General features: G+C 35.2%; 4 protein-coding genes across 5 annotated transcripts in view; 2 read left to right on the forward strand and 2 right to left on the reverse strand.

The window, feature by feature from the left end:
* Positions 1-2,927: 2,927 nt before the first annotated feature.
* On the reverse strand, positions 2,928-3,386 carry LOC110023632 (putative calcium-binding protein CML19). The gene has a single exon (XM_020723126.1). The coding sequence runs from the start codon at positions 3,384-3,386 to the stop codon at positions 2,928-2,930; it is 459 nt and encodes a 152-aa protein (XP_020578785.1).
* A 2,349-nt stretch (positions 3,387-5,735) lies between these two features.
* Positions 5,736-6,206, reverse strand: LOC110023633 (putative calcium-binding protein CML19). Its single transcript, XM_020723127.1, has one exon. It carries the CDS (start codon positions 6,204-6,206, stop codon positions 5,736-5,738), a length of 471 nt encoding a protein of 156 aa, XP_020578786.1.
* Positions 6,207-8,242: 2,036 nt separating this feature from the next.
* Positions 8,243-8,701, forward strand: LOC110023634 (putative calcium-binding protein CML19). The gene has a single exon (XM_020723128.1). It carries the CDS (start codon positions 8,243-8,245, stop codon positions 8,699-8,701), a length of 459 nt encoding a protein of 152 aa, XP_020578787.1.
* Positions 8,702-20,813: 12,112 nt separating this feature from the next.
* Positions 20,814-25,044, forward strand: part of LOC110023660 (protein ANTI-SILENCING 1-like) — a 66,657-nt gene continuing 62,426 nt past the window's right edge. For both annotated transcript variants that reach the window (XM_020723176.1, XM_020723177.1), the window contains exon 1: positions 20,814-21,277. The gene's annotated coding sequence lies outside the window, so the exon portion shown is untranslated. The remainder of the gene's footprint in view (positions 21,278-25,044) is intronic.

Genomic DNA, 25,044 nt, shown 5'->3' on the forward strand with positions numbered 1-25,044 from the left:
GGTTCAATGGAGTTCATGAGAGGAAAGATCACAGACGCACACAGTATATAAGATAGTGTTGCTTGAATTAAACATACTTGAATTTAGCTTTTATTAAGATAAGGTGCTAATTATATGTTATTTAAATCAATAGTTTCTTCAATATATTAGCATTATATTTATGTATAAATGTTTCATCAGAAATGTGGAGAAATGTATAATATGAAAGTTTTAGGGAAATATTCATACATACCATGCAAATCTTAGGTATTTACATATCAACAACTTAGATTTTATATTTACATTTATAACACTTGGGTGATAAAAGTTATAGACACTGATTGCCCGGTTCTATACAGAAATGACTATCGGCTGAGTGACCGGTTCGCGGTTGAACCAGTCGTCGACTATATATATATATATATATATATATATATATATATATATAAAGCAGTTCGCCTTCATAAAATGTACATTAAAATTGAGAAATGTAATGAATTGATCTAATTTGGTTAGATTGGTTTAGTTGTTATAATATTTCTTTAATTATTAGTCATAATTTTTACATTTGTTTTGGTTTTTGGTTAATAATTTTGACTTAAGTTCTTCAATATATATAATCAACAATTGCATGTAAATAAAGAAGTGGGTGTGGATAATAACAGGGATAATATTTATTTTATATGCCAAAATTATTAATTTTTAATAAAGAATACTCGATGCTTTAACTTTTAAATAAATATTATGTAAATTAAAAATAATTTAATTTATTTTATAGTTAATTATATTTTGGTTCATTCATAATGAAACATAACTAAACCAACTAAAGTTTGGTCTAGTTTAACAATACATCATTGTGAAATTTCCAAGCATGAGTTTTAAGACCAAAATTAAGAGAGGGAGAGAGAGAGAGAGAGAGAGAGAGAGAGTAAAAATGTTTTGATGAGATGTTTGAGAAAACATCTTAGGATTCTTTGCCTTATTTTTAACCAATATATTATAAGTTCGAGAAAAAATTTCCTTTAAGAATATGAATGGTTAATCACCCATCTCTAGAATCTCGATTTATATTGCTAGGCAATCATAGTAATAAACACAATTAAAATGGTTGTAGAATAATTAATTTATTGAATATTCATCACAAGATTTTTTGTCAATTATGAAAAAAAATGAATTTGAATCCCGATGATGTGAATGCTATATCGAGTTCTACTAAGGAGATCAGTTAGTCAATCTATTTAATCCTAATGGCCAAGTATTATGGGAAGTTAGCCTAATAGATTGATTGTTCGATTGTAGGAAAAAAAAATACTTCTTTCAAATCATTATGTGGTTGTTGATTATTCAGCTTTGTGTGAATTGTAAATCAGTTATAAGTTTTGAGTGGTTTGACTTTGTTTGTCAATTAATAGTTTCATAGACATGATCCAAATATGTATTAAACTTTGATGGACAAGGAAGCCAATGTCAAGAATGAATTCATGGCCAATGTTTGAAGTTCTTAGGTGCCCATCATAGTTGAAGTACAATCTCAAGGATTAATTGCAAGTATACCAACTTCTAAGTCCTCTTGCTTAAAGGAATTCGGCAAAATAGAGATAATTGACAATGAAGCTAATATCCCTTCCTTAGTACATATCTTAATGTGAATTGATTTCCTTAATGTAAGATACCTAAATATATCAAAAGAGAAGTTGCGAGCTTAAAAAAAAAAAAAAAGACGATACTTTGTAACTCCCGAGTATTTAACTCTCTCAACTGCTCATTTAAGAATTTTAGATTTTTGAAATATGTGCGTTCTAAAGTCACAGCTCCACCATTAAATAATATTGGATGAATAATAAAAATGTGACAGACTCCAACAGCAAATTTCATGCATGAATAACTATAACTGGGTAGATAAAAAAAAGGATCAAATGAATTACCGACCAAGAAGCATTCATGGATGAAATTGTACTGTTTGAATCTAAATTAATAAGTTTATCTATCAATTATATCTAAAATAGCACGATGAAATAAAAATACTTTTAATGTTAGCTTAGATTTGGCTTTATTGTATTTTATGATTTGGATAATTTCAAACTAAAGATTTGATTTTGTGAGTGTGTGTAATTCTATTGATGGTAGCTATAAGAGATATTTTGAACAATGACTAAAAGGTCCTTGATATAATTTATGCATAGTGTAGGGTTCAATTTATTTGGGAAGATTTTTTAAGTTGGGAAGACCACATAAATCATTAAAAAAAAAATCCTTAAAGTGGCTTTCATCACTGAGGTTTGCTACTTAGCAAACATTAATACATGTTGTTAGCCTCTTCTATAAGGCCTACTTCAATGTCATCAATACTTTGGCATGCACTAGAATCATTATCTAGAAGAATTCATAGCAAGTATTTGATCAATTTGGATGGTTTGATTTTTAAATTGGCTAAGCCAATTGATTATTTTTAAAAAAAATTAATAAATTCAAATCAAACTAATTTTGATCAAATCAAATCAAATTTGGGAAAAACATTAGTTTGGTTAGGTAGGTTTGACATTGAATGCACTCCTTATAATTTTGACATCAAAATAAACAATAGCCATTTAGATCTTCACATCACTGATTTATTTACATGTGTTTATTGGTTCAATAGTTGAAGAAAATAAAACCAAAAAAATGATCAAAACCCCAAAAGAAAGTTTAAAATACAAAAAATAATTAAAGCAATATTTTAATAACTAAGTCAATGAAACCAAATAAGAGAATACAATCCCCAAATAAAACCACATCATTACATTGTAATAATTGATACTCTGACTTGACATTACAATTTTAAAATGGATTGACAAACATATGCAAGGATTAGGTTGTGTGACATAACATCCAATTTCCTTAAAAGCACAATCAACATATCAATCAAAACATTTCTTAACATTTCATATATGCACCAATCACTAAAAGTGTTAGAGCATCATCATGGCTTTAAACTCTTCAAAACAAAGCACACCATCACCGTTCAAGTCAAAACTAGAAATCATAGAGCGACATTGCTCTATCGGCCTTGAAGAACCCAAGCTGCTTAGCATTCTCTTTAAGCTCATATCTGTTATAAAGCCCCTCCCTTCCATCTCATATAACTTGAAGGCTTCCTTTACCATGTATTCCTCATTATGACTCTTTTCCTTCTCACTAATTTCTACTTCTGCCAGTCTCACAAAGTCTTTGAAGTCAAGCAGATCATCACCATCTGAATCAGCATATTGCAGGAAAGCCATGGCTTCCTCAAAGCAGAGCTCTTCTCCAATGGTTTTCATAAGAAGCTGAAGCTCTGACAAGGAAATTTTACCATCACCATTGGTATCGAAGTGGGTAAAGAGGCGTTCCATCTCCTTCAGCCCTTTTGCGAAGGAAGTAGAAGCCATTTTTATGCCTGTTATTTTGTTTTTGTAGATCTTGAAGAGATGGAGGAAGAAGAAGGAGATAATGAAAACTGAAAATGTTTACAATTAAGTATGAATGAATTTGATTTGGTTAATTTGTGTGAATATATAGTGGGAAATGGTAGTAGAGGTATTCTTGTAAATTCTCATATATTATAGAAATGATGCTTTCTATTGAACTTTGAAAATTCAGCAGAAGTTTTGTAGGGTTGATGGTTATCTCATGGTTATCTGATAGTTGAGATGGTCAACAAAAAGATGCTGAAAGAAGTATTCTTTGAAGACAGTGTGCTTCAACAGAATTAATATAAGGATTGGGTCTCCAACGTATCACAGTGAAATTGATAAAAAAATAAATATTATTTAAATTAAATCTGTGTGTGTGTGTGTGTGTGTGTGTGTGTGATGATATAATTTATATGAAGGAGTTCTGAAATTCAAATTCAAGATCATCCAGAAGACCAATTTTAATAAATTTATAATCAAGATGATCGTCCCGACAAGACAAGCTTGATAAAATCAAAATTGGTTTGACTTGAGTCTAATTAAGCCCAAATCAAGCCAATAAAGCTTTTTTTTGGAGGTTTCAAATCATCTATTGAATAGTCAAATGAATTCAAAAGTATAACTCTTTTAAAACTCACCTATATTTCAACAATTAGTCGACCAGGCTAACTTGTTGCAGTACTCGCCCAAATGGACACGACAAACAGGAATAACTCATTCTCTTAGTTGAACTCAAATCTAGCATCTACATTATTAGAAGTTCACTTCTTCATCTTTGACATAATCCTCAACAAGATCTCAAATTGACTATCAAGTTTTGATTCTTCTGCAACCAGCCTTCTAAATAGAATATCACTATCATTCCTTTAACATGGGAATCATGATTCCAACACTAGAGACAACAATCTGAAATCATAGATGACAATCGACATCTTCTTTAATTCTTTGAAGTTTATCACCATTCTATCATACTATTCACTCTTAGACTTGCCCTTTTTGATTTAAACAAATCCAATCAAGCCCTTCGTAAATCAATGGTCTAAACCATTTCTCGAAGACTAAATTTCTCTTTTTACTTTACATGTTTGTGCGATAAAATTTTCATACATAGATTTGTGACATCAAAGTGATATAAATATAAATTTCAAACTTTAGATGTTACGTATGCAAAAACATGAGAATTGTGTGGTATGTATGTAAATTCATTTTTTTTTATTACTTTCTATGAATTAATTTTATAAACCTAATGAAACTATAAAAGCTAAAAAATGTGTATCACACGTCTAAAATGGAACTGATTGAGCCAATATTTTCCAATTGTCAATATCCATTTTTATTTCTTAAATGAATATTGAATTAATTCTAATATTATTTCCAGTATTTCAATACTGCAGGCATCAGAAGAATTTTGGATAGCTCAAACTATAGCAACTTATTTTATTTCCTTTTTTGTTGACTTAAATTTAGACTTCTTAACTTTGAGTTGACATAATTTAATTACAATAATTGCTTTCTCTCTCTCTCTCTCTCTCTATATATATATAGTGTCAAGCACCCGGCTTGTTGGTTGGCATCCTTGGTGTAAGACCCTCAGATCGGGGGTTCGAATCCCCCTCTGGCGACGTGAGCCTTAAGGAGGGTGGTACTCAAATTGCTAGACACAATAGGAGTGGCAGAAGCTCGTACAAGACTCTGACCATTCTTTTCATTTTTTTTTTAAGGAAACGGTCGGAGGCTATTATACGAGCTCCGGTCATCTCTCACGCGCTTAAGAGTTTGAGTACCACACCCTACACTTGGGGGAATCGAACCTCATACCAATGGGGACTTACATCTGACAAGCAGGTGCCCGTCCATTTTATACCTTACTTCATTAAATTTAGTATATGTCAAAATAATCCAACCCTCAACTTAAGAGGCAATGAAACATCTTTGTATTATTTTCGTTAATTATCCATCAATATTTTGGCACATTATCTCTGTTGTTACTATAGTTAAGATCTATTTTTTGGTATATTTAAATCAATGATTAAAGGCATCGTTGATGTAACTAACTTTAATAATGAACCTAATTATCTATGTTTTATCCAAACCTAATAAAATCACATGATCACATTGAAATCATTAATATAAAGTCCAACATTGCAATCTTAAAAATGAACTGCCCAAATTGATGATTCTCTTATAACTTGTAAATACCTTACAATATATTTACATTGTGCGCCATAACATCTACCATTTTTGAAAGCAATGATAACATATCAATCAAAACATTTCTTAAAATATGAAATATGAACCAATCACTAAACTAAAAGGATTAGAGCATCATCTCATCATGGCTTTAAACTCATCAAAACATAGCACACCATCTCCATTCATATCAAAACTGAAAATCATAGAACGGCACTGCTCGATCGGCCTCGACGAACCCAAGCGGCTCAGCATTCTCTTCAAACTCCTATCTGTAATAAAGCCACTCCCTTCCATTTCATATAACTTGAAGGCTTCCATTACCACATGTTCTTCATCATAACTCTTTTCCTCCTCACTAGTTCCCATTTCCACCAATCTCATGAATCCTTCCATGTCAAGAAGATCATCATCATCTAATTCGGCATGTTGTAGGAAAGCTTTGGCTTCCTCACAACAGAGCTCTTCTCCAATGGTTTTCATAAGAAGTTGAAGCTCAGATAAAGAGATTTTACCATCACCATTAGTATCAAAGCGGCTGAAGAGGTGCTTCATCTCCTGCTGTCCGTTTGCAGAGGAAATAGAAGTCATATTAATGGTTGCCATTTTGTCTTTGTGGAACTTGAAGAGGTAGAAGGAGAAGTAGATGAAGTCTGAGAATGTTTGCTCTAAATATTAATGAATTTGCTTCGGTTAATATGTAATAATATATAGTGGTTAGTAGCAGAGCTTTTTAATGTTTCTGGTATTCTTGTAATTGCTTCTATATTTTAAAATTGCAGCTTTTGGTTGAAATTTAAATATTTAGCTGTTTTGTGCCGTTGACGATAGTTGAGAGTCAGCCGAGAAATGCTTACAGAAATATATATATATATAAGAAAAAAAAACACCGCTTACTCAAATCAGTCGGACGGGCACCTGCTTGTCAGATGTAAGTTCCCATTGGTGTGAGGTTTGATTTCACTAAATGTAGGGTGTGGTACTCGAATTCTTAGGCGCGTGAGAGATGACCGGAGCTTGTATAATAGCCTCCAACCGTTTCTTAAAAAAAAAAAGAAAAGAATGGTCAGAGTCTTGTACGAGCTTCTGCCACTCCTATTGTGTCTGGCAATTTGAGTACCACCCTCCTTAAGGCTCACGTCACCAGAGGGAGATTTGAACCCCCGATCTGAGGGTCTTACACCAAGGATGCCAACCAACAAGCCGGGTGCGTGACACTATATATATATATAGAGAAAGAGAGAGAAAGTAATTATTGTAATTAAATTAGGTCAACTCAAAGTTAAGAGGTCTAAGTTTAAGTCAACAAAAAAGGAAATAAAATAAGTTGCTATAGTTTGAGCTATCCAAAATTCTTCTGATGCCTGCAGTATTGAAATACTGGAAATAATATTAGAATTAATTCAATATTCATTTAAGAAATAAAAATGGATATTGACAATTGGAAAATATTGGCTCAATCAGTTCCATTTTAGACGTGTGATACACATTTTTTAGCTTTTATAGTTTCATTAGGTTTATAAAATTAATTCATAGAAAGTAATAAAAAAAAATGAATTTGCATAGAATATGCAACTTTCAAATTATTACATGACTTGTTGAAAATTTGGCTTTGGGTGATTTTTAAAAGAGTTATAATTTTCTGGTGGTTTAACATAGTTTGTCAATCAAAAGCTTTGTAAACATGATCAAAATATGTATTATGAGTTGATGGATAATGAATCCAATGTTTGATTGCCAATGTTCTAAGTATTATGTCATCCTCATTTAAACTACTATCTCAAAGATGAACTGCATGTTCGAGCGATGGTCGATGGTGGTCGATAGATGGTGGTCGGAGGCTATGGATGCCAAAAAGTTATTGTTTGGTTTTATGTCCAGTATAGTCTATATAATTTCTTCTCTTCCCCTCCCCCTCAAGCGAGAAATAACTTCCTAACCACCTAATCGAGCGACCTATATTGATCCTCCATAATCATAGAAAATTATTTTAATATTTTGAGGGCATTAATGATCTCAGAATTAAACAAGTTTAGGTTGGTTGGATTCCTCTCATTGAGACACTATTGTAATAATATATGTTAAATTTGGAGTTCATTTAACCATTCAATAGATGATTTGAAATCCCCAAAACTTTAATGCCTTGATTTGGGCTTGATCGGACTCAAATCAAACCAATTTTGGTATTACCGAGCTCATCTTGCGGGACGCTCAGCTTGACTATAAACTTGCTAAAATTGGTGCCCTGTATGATCTTGAGTTTGAATTTCAGAAGTCCTTCACAAAAATCACATCATGATTTGTGCTAAAATTGGACCCATTCCTTATATTAATTCTGTTGAAGCACACTGTCTTCAAAGAATACTTCTTTCAGCATCTTTTTGTTGACCATCTCAACTATCAGATAACCATCAGCCCCACAAAACTTCTGCTGAATTTTCATGGTTCAATAGAAAGCAACATTTCTATAATATATAAGAATTTACAGAAATACCTCTACTGCCATTTCCCACTATATATTCACACAAATTAACCAAATCAAATTCATTCATACTTAATTGTAAACATTTTCAGTTTTCATTATCTCCTTCTTCTTCCTCCATCTCTTCAAGATCTACAAAAACAAAATAACAGGCATAAAAATGGCTTCTACTTCCTTCGCAAAAGGGCTGAAGGAGATGGAACGCCTCTTTACCCACTTCGATACCAATGGTGATGGTAAAATTTCTTTGTCAGAGCTTCAGCTTCTTATGAAAACCATTGGAGAAGAGCTCTGCTTTGAGGAAGCCATGGCTTTCCTGCAATATGCTGATTCAGATGGTGATGATCTGCTTGACTTCAAAGACTTTGTGAGACTGGCAGAAGTAGAAATTAGTGAGAAGGAAAAGAGTCATAATGAGGAATACATGGTAAAGGAAGCCTTCAAGTTATATGAGATGGAAGGGAGGGGCTTTATAACAGATATGAGCTTAAAGAGAATGCTAAGCAGCTTGGGTTCTTCAAGGCCGATAGAGCAATGTCGCTCTATGATTTCTAGTTTTGACTTGAACGGTGATGGTGTGCTTTGTTTTGAAGAGTTTAAAGCCATGATGATGCTCTAACACTTTTAGTGATTGGTGCATATATGAAATGTTAAGAAATGTTTTGATTGATATGTTGATTGTGCTTTTAAGGAAATTGGATGTTATGTCACACAACCTAATCCTTGCATATGTTTGTCAATCCATTTTAAAATTGTAATGTCAAGTCAGAGTATCAATTATTACAATGTAATGATGTGGTTTTATTTGGGGATTGTATTCTCTTATTTGGTTTCATTGACTTAGTTATTAAAATATTGCTTTAATTATTTTTTGTATTTTAAACTTTCTTTTGGGGTTTTGATCATTTTTTTGGTTTTATTTTCTTCAACTATTGAACCAATAAACACATGTAAATAAATCAGTGATGTGAAGATCTAAATGGCTATTGTTTATTTTGATGTCAAAATTATAAGTTTTAATAAAGATTATATGATTCTTTCAAAATAAATCTTATTTAAATTAAAGATAATTAGGTTCATTGTTAAAGTAAATTTGATTTTAGTGCATTCAATATCAAACCTACCTAGCCAAACTAATGTTTAGCCCAATTTCATTTGATTTGATCAAAATTAGTTTTATTTGAATTCATGCTTAGCAAATTTAAAAATCAAGTCATCCAAATTGACCAAATGCGCACTATTATGTCTTCTAGATAATGATTCTATTGCATGCCAAAGTATTGATGGCATTGAAGTATGCCTTATAGAAGAAGCTAACAACACGTATTAATGTTTGCTAAGTAGCAAATCTCAATGATGAAAGCCACTTTGAGGATTTTTTTGGGATGATTTATGTTGCCTTCCTAAATTGAAAAATCTTCCCAAATAAATTGAACCCTACACCATGCATAAATTATATTAAGGACATTTTAGTCATTTTTCAAAATATCTCTTATAGCTACCATCAATAGAATTGGACACACTCACAAAATCAAATCATTATTATTTGATATTATCCAAATCATAAGATACAATAAAGCCAAATCTAAGCTAACATTAATAGTATTTTTATTTGATTGTGCTATTTTAGATATAATGGATAGATTAACTTTTTAATTTTGATTCAAACAATACAATTTCATCCACAAATGCTTCTTGATTGGTCAAGAATTTGATATTTTTTTATCTATTCAGTTATAGTTATTCATGCATGAGATTTGTTCTTGGAGACTGTTAACATCTTTATTCTTCATCCAATATTATTTAATGGTTGGGTGGTAATTTTAGAACATAAATATTTCACAGTTCTAAAATTGTAAATGAGCATATGAGAATTTGACAACCAGTTTAATTGTGTCTATTACTATGATTGCTTAGCAATAAAAATCAAGATTCTAGGCATGGGTGATTGATAATTCATAATCCTAAAGGATATTTTTCTTGTTCTTTGAGGTTTGCCTCCATTCCCTTGAACCAAATCTCGTTATTTACACTTAGACATGCTCTTCTTAGTTTAAATGGGTTTAATGATATTTTTTTTGTAAATTAAGTCTCCAAAGGAATTCTCAAATACCAATTTTTTCTCTCTAACTTGCATGTTTGTGTGATTTATTTTTTAATGTAGTATATATATAATCTTCCATTGAAGAACTTCACATACGAAAGAACTTCACAAAGTACCCACAAAAACTTTTCAATTTTGCATCAAGTTAGGTAATCAATCATGATTTATAGCATTATCATGACTTTGAACTCTTCAAAGCAAAGCACCCCATCTTCATTAAGATCAAATTGATAAATCATAATCCAACAAGCTTGCTTTGCTCTTGATGCATCCAAAGGATTAACCATCTGATACCAAAACTAGTTGAGAAAACACAAAACAAACTTTTGTTAGTATTAAAATAGGGCTACAACATGACTCGAACGGAAATAACAAAACAAAGCATAGAATGACACAAGAAAATACGTATAAATGTATTTCAATGGGTGGTGGAGGTCGAATAGAGGGATAAAGATGATTGGGAGGAATGAAAACATTCACGGGAGGAGGGTGGCAGTGAAAGGATGGTGCAAAACTGCTGGGGCAGCATATAAGAAAGGATTGTAGGTGATCGAAAACGGTAATAGGGTTGTTGGGAGAAGCTTGAAAGGAATTAAGAGGTCGGGTCAGTAGTAATATCCTTTGGGAAGGGGAAATGGTTGAATGTTGGGGTGATCGTAAAAGAGTTTGGCTGCTGAAGTGTGAGGAGGAGAAAGTTTTGGAAAGGTAAAAGGGAGGATATAATCAATCAAAGTACCACCATCTCCTCGGATACAACCCACAAAAAGGAAAGAGACTCCACACATGAGATCTAAAATTAAACACACCCAGAACTGAACTCTTTCACACTGGAAACAACTATTTATAGGTTCCTACACAAAAGGAGGGCAGAAGAATCAAAGATGTCTGTGGAAACACGCAAAGTCTCCTACACCTTCAAAAGTGTTTGCATGTGAGACCCCCGTGCATGTGATCCTGCCCTCGCGACCCATCTCCCACTGTCGAAACTCCTTCATGATGGTTTGAGAATTTCTACGATTCTGCTGCTACTATGGTTCGCAATCCTACAAGTTCGCCATATAGCAATCTTCTATGTACGAAACTTCTAACAACGCCTGCATAAGGGCGCCAAACATCGCCCACGTAAGGGTACTAACATCAGCTACTTCAATCTTATGGAGTTGGAGGAGCATCAAACTCATTCGTAGCAGCTTGTGCTTCTTGTCGGCCATTCCTGGATCCCACTGGCAGCTGCAATAGATGCCAAAGCATCTGAGAATCTTTTCTCACCTCTGAGCATACCTTCCTATTGATCTGTTCTGGATTGGCATAAGCTAGGCCAGAGGTACAATGCTCTATAGGTTCTCTTGAGCCAATTTCTGAACAAGTAAATACCTCATTTGTTTCTCATCTATGACAAGTCGGGTTTCAACAAGGTTGAGGGTTTGCAAGAGTTTGGTTGATGGGTGATTCTTTTTATCTTCCGGGTCTTCCTTCTCACTCTTGAAGTTTTGGAGAACGGACATCTTTTATTATATTCCAATAAAAAGAGCTTCACACTGGCCTTTCATCTGTTCATGTAGAACATTGGGGGACGGAGATGGAAGTGTAGTTGCCTACGATACTATCAGTTGGTCATCATTAAGATCATCCACTAAGATTTCAAATTCCGACATCTTCTGATTTGTATGATCTTTATATGCCTCCACAAGAAGTTCTTTATCATCTAGGAGAGCAGGAACTGCAATCTCATCAAAAGTTACAAGTTCCTTTTAATTCCATGGAGGAGAGGCATTGGGTGTATCCATGAACGAGATAGTTTCATGGGGGAAGACTTCATCGAATGAAAGTTCTCATTTGAATGTTTTTTAGTGTTTATGTTGTCATTACTTAACTTTTCGATGACACCCTGGTCGGTGAAGTAGATCACTCCCTTGGTTGTGCAGTGTGCTTCAACATGTACAAATTCGTGTCATTTGAAATATTTTCTGGTTGTCACAGACTTGCAGATTAGTTTATTGGATAGTTGCAAGGGCAATTGTCTAGTGTTGCGGTCACTTCACTTTGGAAGCTATAGTCTGCAACATTTTACGACAATAAGTTGGTAGGAACTGACACTGTGTTTCCCACTTCATCTTCATATCTTCTCATTTTCCTCGTTTACTCCATCGATCACGTCGAGGGTAACCTCTCATTGGATTTCATCTTCAATGTTCGTAAGATGCCGCTGAAGTTGACATATCTCTCGTCGTATCTCTTTCTGGGAAGGCTCGGGCATGTATCTTGTTGATGGCATGACTAGGGTTTAGGGTTGGGGGGTGAAAGAGGGTGTATGAGACTCATTAATGATGTAGAAAATTTAATCTTTTGTTGTTGATTTTGAAAAACAGCAAGGGCTTAATTAGGGTTGGGTCAAATTCTTGATGGAGGTTTGAGAATCAGAAAGGAAAAATTTATGGTGAAGATGGCTTAAGTAGGGGCGGACGCTAGGAAACCTTAAAATGAGACTATAGTCGAGCTAGCTCTGATACAAAATGATACGGAAACTAGTTAGGAAAACACAAAACAAACTTTCATTAATATTAAAATAGGGTTACGACATAACTCAAACTGAAATAACGACACAAAACATGGAACGACACAAACAAATACTTCTAAACGTATTCCAATGGGTCGTGGAGGTCGGCTAGAGGGATAGAGATGATTGGGAGGATTGACGGCAGTCATGGGAGGCATTTGGTGGTGAAAGAATGGTGCAAAACAGTAGAGGAAACAAGTGGGAAAGAACTGTAGGTGGTTCACAATGGTGTGGGGTTGTTAGGAGGAGCTTGAAAGGAGTTAGGAATGCAGGTTAAAAGTAATAATCTGTGGAAGGGGAAATGGTTGGGTGTTGGGGGGTGACAGATAGAGATTTTGACGGCTAAAGAGTAGAGAGAAGAAGGTTTGGGGAAAGTAAAAGGGAAGATATAATTACGCCCTTGGAGATGATACAACTAAAGCACTACCACCTCCTAGGATATAACCCACAAACGGGAAATAGACTCCACACAAAAGATCTGAAACTAAATACACAAGAACTGAACTTTTACCATTGGAAACAACTATTTATAGACTCCTACACAAAGAAGACAGAGGAATCCAAAAAAGTCTCCATAAGTGCAACAGCTTGCAAAGTCTCCTACACCTTAGCAAGAGTTCGCCCATGAGAGCCCCGCACATTACAGTCCTGCCAGCGCGAACCTTCTCCTGTTGTCGATGGTTCAGGAATTTCTATAATCCTGCTGCTGCTGCGATGATTCATGATCTCGCGATCCTGCCTGCACGAAACTTTTCTGCGAGTTTTGTCCCAGCATTCCTTTAGCTTCTATGTAACTTCTTTTTGTTTTAAGACGCCTAAACTCATCTCCATCCTTGTTAGTTTCCCCTTTAATTATTAAAAATGTTATAATTAGTTATGTTCCTCTTTTCTAAACCTCATTATATGATTAAGGATCAAGCCTCAACTCTTAAACATGTGTGGTAGATTTGTACTCTTAAAAATATTTTAAGTGAAGTTCACTTGATCCTTATTAAAATATCAAATTATCATTTAACCATGGAAGTAGGGCTTCTAATCAGTGGATTAACATTTTCCTAATACAAGCCCTTCACCTTAGGATCTCCTAAATCGATTGACTTTCAACTTAGAACAATTTAATAAATTACATTTTTACCTTTTGTGAAAAGATTTTATGAATTTGTTTCTACCCTTTTACCCCTTTATGTTTCAAATACCTTAGAGATTTAATTATGATCAAAATTACCTTTTTACCCTTGGTTTAACCTAAATTTTGATTAAGGTGGGGAATCACATAATTACAATTTTGCCCTAAAGACTCCTCACCACATAATTACTTAAGTTAAACTCAAATGACTTTAAAATTTTATTGCTATCTCACTCACGTGTCAATTAAGACATTAAAGGAGAATTTGTGATTATTCTAATTTCTTTTATTTAATTTTTATAATTATTTTAACTTGAAAATAGAGATTTTTTAGGATAATTAAAATAACTAAGTAAAATAAACATTCCGTCCTTAAGAAAATTATTGCAGGCTCAATTAGATTAGAGGATCGCTTAAAACAATTTTAGTGAATTTTTTAATTATAATTTATATATATAATTTCTAAATGATTTCTAAGGAATAAATAAATAAATAAAAATATTTTCAATCGCAAAACTCCTTTTTATATTTTTCATAGGCATCTTTAACCCCAAAAAGCTCAAAGAAAATTATGTTACATTTTTCTTATATTTATTTTATTTTTAATAATTTTAAAGTAAAAAATAGACCAAAAATAAAGTAGTTATTTTAAACTCAATTTTATTTTTCTTACATACCTCTGGTAATAAAGAACACCCCAAACAACTTTTTATAAATTTCTAATTTTTTTTATTTATATAATTATTTTAAGCAAAAATTCATATTTTCTGAGAAAATTCATTTTCACGCCAAAAATATTTTTTATGACTTTGAAATTTTTATGGGAGACTCTTGAGGTGATTAACCTCAATTTAGCCCAAATCAGTAATTATTTTAATTATTATTTTTAATTAATTTTGGTAATTTTCTTAATTCTAAAATAGAAAAATTTGCCTTAGATTTTAAAATTTTGTTTTCTATTTTTCCTAGGTTTCTCTGATCACAGTAAACCTGCAAAAGAAATTTCCATATTTTTCTGGCATATCTTTCATTTTTTTTAATTATTTTAAACAAAATAATGGTAATTTACATTGAAAGTTAATGTTTCCAATGTTAGAGGTGCTCTATGATTTTGGAAAAATCAGAGAACATCCCTAAATATGATAGAAGTAAACCCTCCAAATTTCACACTTTTGTGATTAGCATTAACTTTTTTTATAATTTAAATAGGTTTTAAATTATTTAATTAATTTTAAAATAAATATAAAGGAAATATTTTTGATTTTTAGTCCACATTATTATCCTCTGTTCACCGAACACATTAGTATTTTTATTTTATTTTTAGTATTTCTCTACATCAAGTTATGAATTTTTAAAGTTTATGTAATTAATTTAAATCGGAAATACATAATTCCTAATTATCTGCGTCAGCACTGATTCTATCCTCGTACGCGTCAAGAAGTCACGTGCCACAATTTGATTTGACACCATCATCCGCGTCAGCTGCCTCGTCAGCCTGGTGTTCACGCAACGTTACCCTATCCGATGCGATCTCAGCCATCCACTCGATACACAGAATCGAACGGCTCTTGATCATCTTCCCCAGTCTTCCCAACCCGAGAAACACACGTTTTCTAGACCTAATATCTCGCTTGATCCTTAATCAAATCACATGAAGTTTGTTTCTACACCTTCATCTAAGTGAGGAGAACTTATCTATATGGTTACGTGTGTATGAAATACAAGTTTGTTTCACAAAGCCTCAAACTGAGAGCAAAATGGAAAACTACAAGATATACCTTGATCTGAGAGGTGTGGCTTCAATCGGATGGTTGTAGAAGCTTTGTTGGAGTCCCACGAACGTCCTCCAAGTGTTAATTTGATATGTGGTTGGGTCTGTGTAGGATTTCGATCAGAGGGTGGTGCGACCTTGGTCGATATTTGGTGCAGAGGGCTCGGGAAGGATCAAGTTTAATGGGGGAACTTCCTCTCTTGCCCTGGAGAAGCTCAGGAGTGAATAAATTTGGGATTTTTATGAGGTTTAAGGTATGGCCATTAAAACCCCTAAGATTTTGAACTCAAAATTAGGGGGATGAAGGTTGGAAAATAGTGGGGATGAGCTTCGCATGGCTGCTAGAAGGTCTAGGAGAATTTTGGCAAAGTTTTGTTAAGGTTTGATCACTCTTTTTTTTGCCCGTGGGGGTGCTTAATTTATAGCCATGGCCATGGTGGCCAACAGGGTGAGCCAAGGTGCCCAATGGGAGGCTAAGGTGGAGGGAAGAAGAGCTTTAATGGCCAATGGGGATGAGCCACATCAGGGAGTCCCAAATTTGGGTTTAACCCTTGGGGAGGCTATCGGGCTTGGTGTTTTCTTGCAGTTGGGTGGCCCGTCAGAGCAAGTGTGGTCACGTCCACGTTGATGGAGGTTAGGGGGGCTGTGAGGTCAAGTCAAATTGGTCTCAAGTGGGCTCATGGCCAAAGACCAAGGGAGAAATGGGGTTTAGGCTAAGTTGGCTTGGGTTGTGTTAAACCCCTTGTTCAAGTGGCTAGCTCAAGTCCAAGGTGGCTAGGAGGATGTTTTTGGCCCCGAGAGAGGTTTTGAGTAGACTTGGATGGCTGGTTGGAGCATGAGGGAGAGGGCTTGGATGTTTCATGAAGGGGGAAAACTTATGTGAGGAGGAAAAAGGAAGAGCCTCTCCCTTTTCCATTTTTGGAAAGGTTGACCCATATGAAGCCCATGGATGGCTTCATGGGTCAAGCCATGCCATGCATGACCCCATGAGTGAATTTCATGAGAAAGAAAATTTTAATTTTTATGAATTTTGGGAGGAAATGACATGATACCTAATTCGGATAAAAATTTAAATGCATGTATGATATGATGCCATGATGGATGGTGTCATTAAAAGGATGATGAGGAGGGGAAATTTTTCAACGGGTTCTTCAAATTTATGAAATGGGCCTTTAAATATGCTTATGAATGTGGGTTTTTAAAAGGTATATGAAGGTGGGCCTTCATGAAATTGATTTGAAATTAATCATAGGCTACATCAAATGGGATTGAATTTGCTCTCAATTGGTCTTAGATATGATTAAATTTAGTGTGCATTTGAAATTAGAGGAATTTGAAATGAATTTGGTGGAAATTGGGGGCAATTTGGGGACTTTGGGTATTCAGGGGCAATTTGAGAAATATGATAAATTTTGGTAAACTTGGGCGCAATTAGGGTCATTGGGTGGTTAGGATTGATCTTGGGAACGTTTGGAGTGAATTTAGAGATTTTGGGAACTTTTGGGACATGAGGGGCATTTTAGTAATTTTGGGAAATTTGTGGGTACTTTGGGAATTTTAAAGAAATTTGGGTATTTTGGGCAATTTAAACGATTTGGAATGGCCCAATATGTTTTTTGAGTCGAAATTGATAATTTGGGCCATTTTAAAAAATTTAGGGGTTCCAAGGATATTTTGATAATTTTGGAATGATTTGGGGAGTAAAAGGTCAAAATTGGGTGTTCTAGTAGTATTGAGGTTCATTGAAAATGCTAATCATAATGATACCCGCCAATGGAAAGATTTTGGATCCTTCATGTGTTGGTCCTAGCCATCATAGCCAATAATTAAGGGTTTGGGGACCACCCACATGAGTTTCTAAACGAGTGGGGAACAGGGTTAAGTGTGGGTGATTTTAGGGTTTTAGGTTGTGAGTGAAATTGTGGTGAGGTGTGTGTGTGAGCATGGCTAAGAACAAGCCACTTAGAGCTAACCTTAAGGCTTGCCAATCCTATGGGGACTCTTCTTGAGCTCTCTCATGCTGGTTACATCCCACTAAGTGTTGGTAGTCAAAATCATACATGTGAAACTCCAAGAAGAGTAAAGAGGTGTTTAGAATTTCTAAGGGAGGTAGGGTTCCATCACTAGTCCTCTATGATAGTCAACAGGAAAGTCCTTTGGCTAAATGCTAGACTCCTAAGAGAAAAAGACTAGACCTCAACAATAATGAGGTCAACACCTCTTTGATGCCTCCGATTTTTGCAAGATGATCCTTTGAGGGAGATTTGTGTAAAAACTAATAGTATGGGTATGAATGTTCGAGCTATCTTAGCTGTCTAAAAATAAAAATTTTATCTGTTAGAATTGATTTTTCTAATTTAGTAAACTAGCCATTGAATCTTCTACTACTCTTTGATTAGGACTAAACTTATTGCAAACGGAGACACCATAGGATAGTGATACAACGTCCCATCTTGCCCTAGTTTTGATAACATAAGTCTTAAGCTGATCTAAAGCAATGTGTCACTCATTTGTTCACAAAAAAATTGGTATTTTGAACGAGTGCCAATATTTTGAAGAATGAGAGATACATGTCTCCTAATCTTGTCAGAAAACGATTTAGTGCATTTATCTTTTTATATAATATTTGTACCTCTTTTATATTTTTGGGATATATTATATCATTGATCACCTTAATTTTCTCAAGATTCATCATACTCCATAGTAGGTAACCATGAATCCAAGAAATTTGTCTGATGTGATTCTAAATGCACATTTAGCTGGGCTGAGTCTAAGGGTGTAAGTGAGTCATGCCGACTCGTGAGCCGACTTGAGCTTTGCTTGATAAGTTGCTCGTAAACTGAGCTCAATGAGCTAACAAGCCAAGCTCAAGCCAACCTTGAATCAACTCGTTAGCTTGTGAGCCAACTCATTTAAGACAATATTCGTATAAAATATGCAAAACATATAAATTTCAAAACATTATATTTATGGTATTAAAATTACTGTTAAAAAATATTTTGTATTGTACTTTAGGTGAATTTTTATTATTTATCTTCTAATTGTTCATTCTATTTATCATCTTATCATAAAATTAGCTTAAATTAATATCATTTTCATTTTTTTTATATTAAAAAATCTAGCTTGCAAGCCGGCTCAGACTCGTAGAGTTAAGCTTGAGCTCGAGCTCGAACTTGAAAAATTAATAAAGCTCAAGCCTAAGCCAAAGGTGGTTTGAGTTTAATTAACTCATTTGCACTCTAGTTGAGTCATATGTTGTACTCCCAAAAAAGTTGAAAATATTTTACCAAGTCATGAATAAGTTGAGAAGTCTTCGAACACATGACTAGCATGTCATCTATACATGCTTCCCTGACATGTATGATGAGGTATTTGAAAATCTTGTTCATGAGATGTTGGTAAGCTGTACCGGTTTTCTTTAGCCCAAAGGACATTATTCTATAGAAATATAAGACTTTATCTGTCTAGAAGGAAGTAGCTTCCTCATAAATGAGATTCATCTTTATCTGATTGTAACTATAATAAGCATTCATGAAGCTGTGTTTGATGTCCAGATGTAGCGTAAGCTAATTGATTTATTCGGAGAAGATGAAAATTGTCTTTTAGATAGCCTTTGGTCAGTATAGTTGATGCACGTCCTCCATGCTCTAGAGGTCTTTCTCACCATAATGAGATTTGTGAGCCAAATGGGATAATTTAGCATCCATGTGAAATTTGCTTGCATAAGCTTTGTCGACCTTTTGCTTAATCACTTGTTGGCGTTCTAACACATAATTTTGTTTCTTTTGGATGATCAACTTATATGTAAGGTCAATCTTTAGGTAGTACATCATTACTTTAAGATCAATCTCAGGCATATCCGTCAAACTTGAGACAAACACGCCTTGGTTTCTATAGAGAAATTCCATGTACTCCAACTTTTGCTCACTGATAGTAAAGATCCAAGTTGTACATTCCACGAGGGGTGTTACTCTTATAAAGATACATAGATCAAATCTTCCAAGTGGTGAAATCTGCTGGGATAGGAAGATCCATCACATGCACAAATAAATGAAAATTATGAGGAGAAGACACTAAAAATTTTTTATATAGAAAAACTCTAGAAACGAAAAAAAAAACCATAGGACCTAGCCTAGGTAAAGTAATCTATTGTAAGAGTGTAAGTATAAATATACATATTTTCTCATAATCATGAGAGCAGTGTTACAGTTTTACGCCAAATACAAAGGTTTTCTATATACAACGTAAAAGTTTTATTCTGAATACGACAACCATAAGCAATTGTCATCAAGAGCTGTTGTTGGATCTTCAATACGGTGTTATTTGTTACACCATATTTGAGATATGACATTAGCAAGTAAAGTTTGTTGATCGTGATAAGCAAGGGCAACCGGTGGTGGTCGACAATTACAGAGACCGAAAATTATCTTTGGGTCTTCAATATAACATTATTTGTAACACCATATTTAGGACACATTGTAAGCAAACAAAGTTCCCCAATGATGGCAAGGAGGGAAAGCCAACGGTGATCGATAGCAACAGATAGATGGTGGCCGACAAGTATGAAAGCCATAAGTTATTGTCGAATCTCCAGTCTAAAAAATATTAGAATTCGACTTTTGCTCCTCCCTCAAGTGAAGAAAGAGGGTCCATCATTAATATCTTGGGGTGCGCCATTTTGGTCATTTGAAAAATAACTCTCATAGCCACTTAATCGAGTGACCTATAGTGACTTTATTGATCATATGAATTTTTGGGTGATTTAAAGATCTTAATGACCTCAGAATTAAGACTCCTTCGGCTTGCTAGATTCCTATGGTCGAGACACTCAATCCAACTATAAACATGTCAAATTTAAAGTCTATTCAACCATTCAATTGACGATCAGACGTCTTTAAATATGCTCGAATGATTTGATTTGGACTTGTTTGGACTTGGAACAGACCAATTTTGACATTATTGGACTCGACTTATCGAGATAGTCATTTTGACTTATAAAATTGCTGAAATCGAAGTTTTTAATGATCCTTAAACTTGAATTTGAAATACTTCTTGCTAAAAAATGTCTCCAGATTCATGCCAAAGAAAAAAAAAATCATCAAATATAAATATCAAGCTTTAGATATCAGATATGCTTCCCAATTTTCGATGATATATTTATCGAAATGCCAAATTTTCCAAATTAAATCGATGCTAAGCTCCATTTCCGACAACCGAACAAATCTTCAGATTGATTCAAAACCCCAATCTTACGAATCTTACACCTTCGCGCATCCCCGAACATCACGCCATCGCTGATACCTGAGAATCCTCGCCGCCGATCCCTTTATCCGGCTTTAGCCGCGTTCCATGTGAAACCTCGTCTCGACGCTCCGCCGAATGTGCGGCGAAACCTCATTCTCCGCCTCCCCCGCCACCTCACACGACGCCTCGCTCGAACCTTCGTCTTCTCACTCGCCGCCTGTAGCCGGCCCCCTCACACACCGCTTGTAGGTTGTCGCCGCCACGCCGCTTGTTACCCTTCTTCTCACACGCTACTCACCGCCTACATTGGTTGAGGTGGAATCAAAGTAACACCGTGATAAAGGAGACCGAAGCCTTGACCTGGTTTCGTCCTTGATATCTTGAGCTTCTCAGGTGATCTTTTCCTACTCTATTAGCTTCAATTTTTGTACAAACCTTTCAACTAACTAACCCTACATCCTAGATTGTCAATCCCTAGAGTTGAAAAACTACCCTTGTTTTGCTTCACTGATGTTGAATTCAGTTGCTCTAGCGCTTTAGAAGCTGTTTTACTTCAGATGATTGACAATGCAGTGTCTTTATGAAAATGGTTAACAATTAGACAATCTTTACCTTGTTTTCATGATTAGTTCGATATATACCCAACGAATTAATCGTTTTCTATGCTATTAAATGCATGATTTCTATTCTTAAAGCGCCTATTTATGCCATCTCAAATCAATACCTTGTTGAGGAGAATAGTTATCATTTGCACCGTTTGATTACTGGTGAACCGTTTGATTACTGGTGAGCTGTAATTAATAACGAAGTTATTTGAATAAAGGGTGGATTTGTGGAAGCCTATTTTAGGTCCAATTAGTTAATTCAAAGGTTTGCTTTGGAGAATACAGTTTAAAGTTGTGAAAAATGATTGACGGTTGCGAGAAAGCGAAAAATTGACGAGAAAATCACACAAACACACAAATGTACGTGGTTCGGCAAATTGCCATGTCCACGGAGTTGCAGAGGATTGATTGCTTTAAGGATTACACAGTTTCTTGACACAGTTACAAGAACTCGACTTCACTTATTCTCTCTCCCTCTTCTTCTTGTTCTTGGTTTTTGCCGTCCGCAGCACCTACCTCTTCACCTGTTTGTCGCAACTTCTGAACGATCGCGATTGCCTCCAGTCGCATGCCGATGGTCCAACTGCCTTAGATTTCTCCAGCCACCGCCGATGGTCAGTCGCCCGCCAAACATTCTTCTTCCTCAAGCGCAGTAGCTCGGAACTCCTCGATGGCAGCTGCTCGAATTTTGGTTTTCCCACTGCATGCGATTACAAGAGATGGGCAATCTTTAATAGACATGAAGAAGGCAAGGGGCGGGATCCCAATAGGGAAGGGCACAAGTGTTTCAGCTATCCAAAAGGAATGAAAGAATAAAAAGAATTTAATCAGAGAAATTCAAATTATTTCCATAGGTGCCGAGATTGTCAGTTAAGGAAGTGGACCGGGCTCCACAATACTCAATGAATCTCCCACTTAGAGATTGGTACACTGACTGAATCATCCACTGATTGCATTGATCTTTTTCTCAAATGTGATATTCTCCACTTCTTCAACTCAAAGCTCCTGTCTTCATACTAAAAGACCAATTGAAGTTGAACACAACTTCAGTTTCTCAAGTGTAACACTCTTAGTAAATATATTAACAGGGTTCTTGCTTCCATAAATTTTCTTAAGTAACAATTGTTCGTCATCTAACAATGACCGTATGAAGTGACACCTGATCTGAATGTGCGGGCTTGGATTGAAATGCTGAATTCCTGGTAATGAATATGACGCTGTGACTATCACTGTTGAGAGTGTCCGCCCTTCTGATTCTTTTTACCCAATTCCTCCAAAAAGCCTTGTAGTCATACCATCTCCTTTGCAATCTTTGACATTGCTATATACTCAGCTTCTGTACTAGACGAAGAAACTGTTTTCTGTAGGCTTGAACCCCATGATACTGCAGTGCCACCAAAAGTATAAATATAACCCGTAGTACTCCTTCTGCTATCAATGTCTCCAGCTAGATCAACATTAACACAACCCAGTACTTCTAAACTTTTTCCTGAGAAACACAAGCAGGTTTTTGAGGAGTCCTTTAGGTTTCTCAAAATCTACTTCACAACTTCCCGATGTTCATTGCCTGTGTTACTCATATATATGCTCACAACTCCCACTGCATGAGTAATAATTGATCTTGTGCAATCCATAACATACACAAGTGAACCAATAGTTGAGGCATAGGGAACCTTACTCTTGTGGCCTCGTTTCTCCTCTGACTTGGGTGACTGATTCTTGCTGAGCCTGAAATGACTGCTTAGAGGTGTGCCAACTGGTTTTGTCTTGTCCATATTGAACATGTTGAGTACATTTTTCACATACTCAACCTGTGACAGTCTCAACGTACCTCTGATTCTGTCTATGATAATTCTCATGCCAAGGATTTACTTTGCAACTTCCAAATCCTTCGTTGCAATGCACTATAAGATCTGCTTCTTCAGATTTTTGATTTCATCAATACTGACCCCTGCAATAAGCATGTCATTCACGTACAATAGTAGAATAATATAAGGATTGTCAAAATGTCTGACATGATAACAGTGATTTGCCTAACATATGCTGTACCTTACATTGTGCATGAAATTATCAAATTTCTTGTACCACTGTCTAGGAGTTTGTTTTAGTCCATATAAGCTTTTCTTCGATTTGCAAACTGAATCTTCATTGTCCTGCATTACAAACCCCCCAAGTTGATGCCTGTAGATGTCTTCTTCAAGATCTCCTTGAGGAAAAACCGCCTTCACATCTAACTGCCCAAGAAATAAATCTTCGGTAGCCACCATGGACAGTATCATTCTGATGGTTGAGCTTCACCACAGGAGAAAAGATCTCAACGTAATCAATATCGTGCTTTTGCTGAAAGCTTTTTACAACAAATTTAACCTTATATCTCTTACTGTCATCATGCTCAGTTTTCACCCGATATACCTACTTATTGTGTAATATTTTCTTCTCTGGTGGAAGTTCTGTCAGCTCCCATGTCTGATTTCTTAGCAGAGAATCCATCTCATCTTTCATGGCCAGTCTCACTTGCTATAATTTGTATCTTGCAGAGTATATTCATAACTCTGTGGTTCTCCAACATTTGTCAACAGAATGTAGTTCAAGGTTAGTGAGAAACGCTGAAGAGAACGTCTAGTCCTGACTGACTTGCGAACAATAGTTGTAGGGGTGGGCTACTCTGAAACTGTCTGTGGACAATTAAAATGGGTGCACTAGACCCACTCTCCTCATTACTTACATCTTTGCCCTGCACTGTAACCTCTAATAGGTCATCAAATCTTCAAACTCGACTTCCCGAGAAGCTAATTCAGAAACTGTATTGGGCTTGTCCTTGTACATAACATTTTCATTAAAAATCACATTCCTGCATCTTATGATCTTCCGATCTTGATCATTCCAGAAACGATAACCAGATGCCCCGTCTCCATAGTCGATGAAATAACATTTCTTTGATTTAGCCTTAAGTTTGCTACGACCATCATAATTAATAATAACATAAGAAAAACTACCAACAGTTTTAAGGTGAGAAAATTTGACCTCTTTCCCGCTCTAGACCTCCTCAGGCAATTCACAATCTAATAGAGCAGATGACCCCCTGTTGATCAAGTAAACTGCAGTGCTAACCACATCTGCCTAGAAATTTGTTGGTAGTCCGGCGTGCAATCTCATGTTTCTTGCACGCTCATTTATGGTCCTGTTCATACGTTCTGCAACTCTATTTTTCTGTGGTGTCCTAATAATGACCTTCATTCTAATACCCTGTGCTGCACATTATTCCTTGAACCCACCATCAATGTACTCACCACCATTGTCAGATTTCAAACATTTCAGTTTTAAGTTTGTCTTTGTCTCAACCATGACATTCTAAGTTTTGAATACATTAAATACATTAGATTTATATTTCAAGAAATAAACTCATACATATCTATTGTGGTCATGAATAAACGTGACATAGTAATGAGAGATTCAAAGAGATGCCACTGAAGAATGTCTCCACACATCAGTGTACAAGTTTTAGTTTTTCTGTCTTTGATATTCTACCACCTTTCAAGAAACTGACATTCTTTC

The sequence above is a fragment of the Phalaenopsis equestris genome, unplaced genomic scaffold (assembly GCF_001263595.1).
Source record: "Phalaenopsis equestris unplaced genomic scaffold, ASM126359v1 Scaffold000226, whole genome shotgun sequence".
Classification (NCBI taxonomy): Eukaryota; Viridiplantae; Streptophyta; class Magnoliopsida; order Asparagales; family Orchidaceae; genus Phalaenopsis; species Phalaenopsis equestris.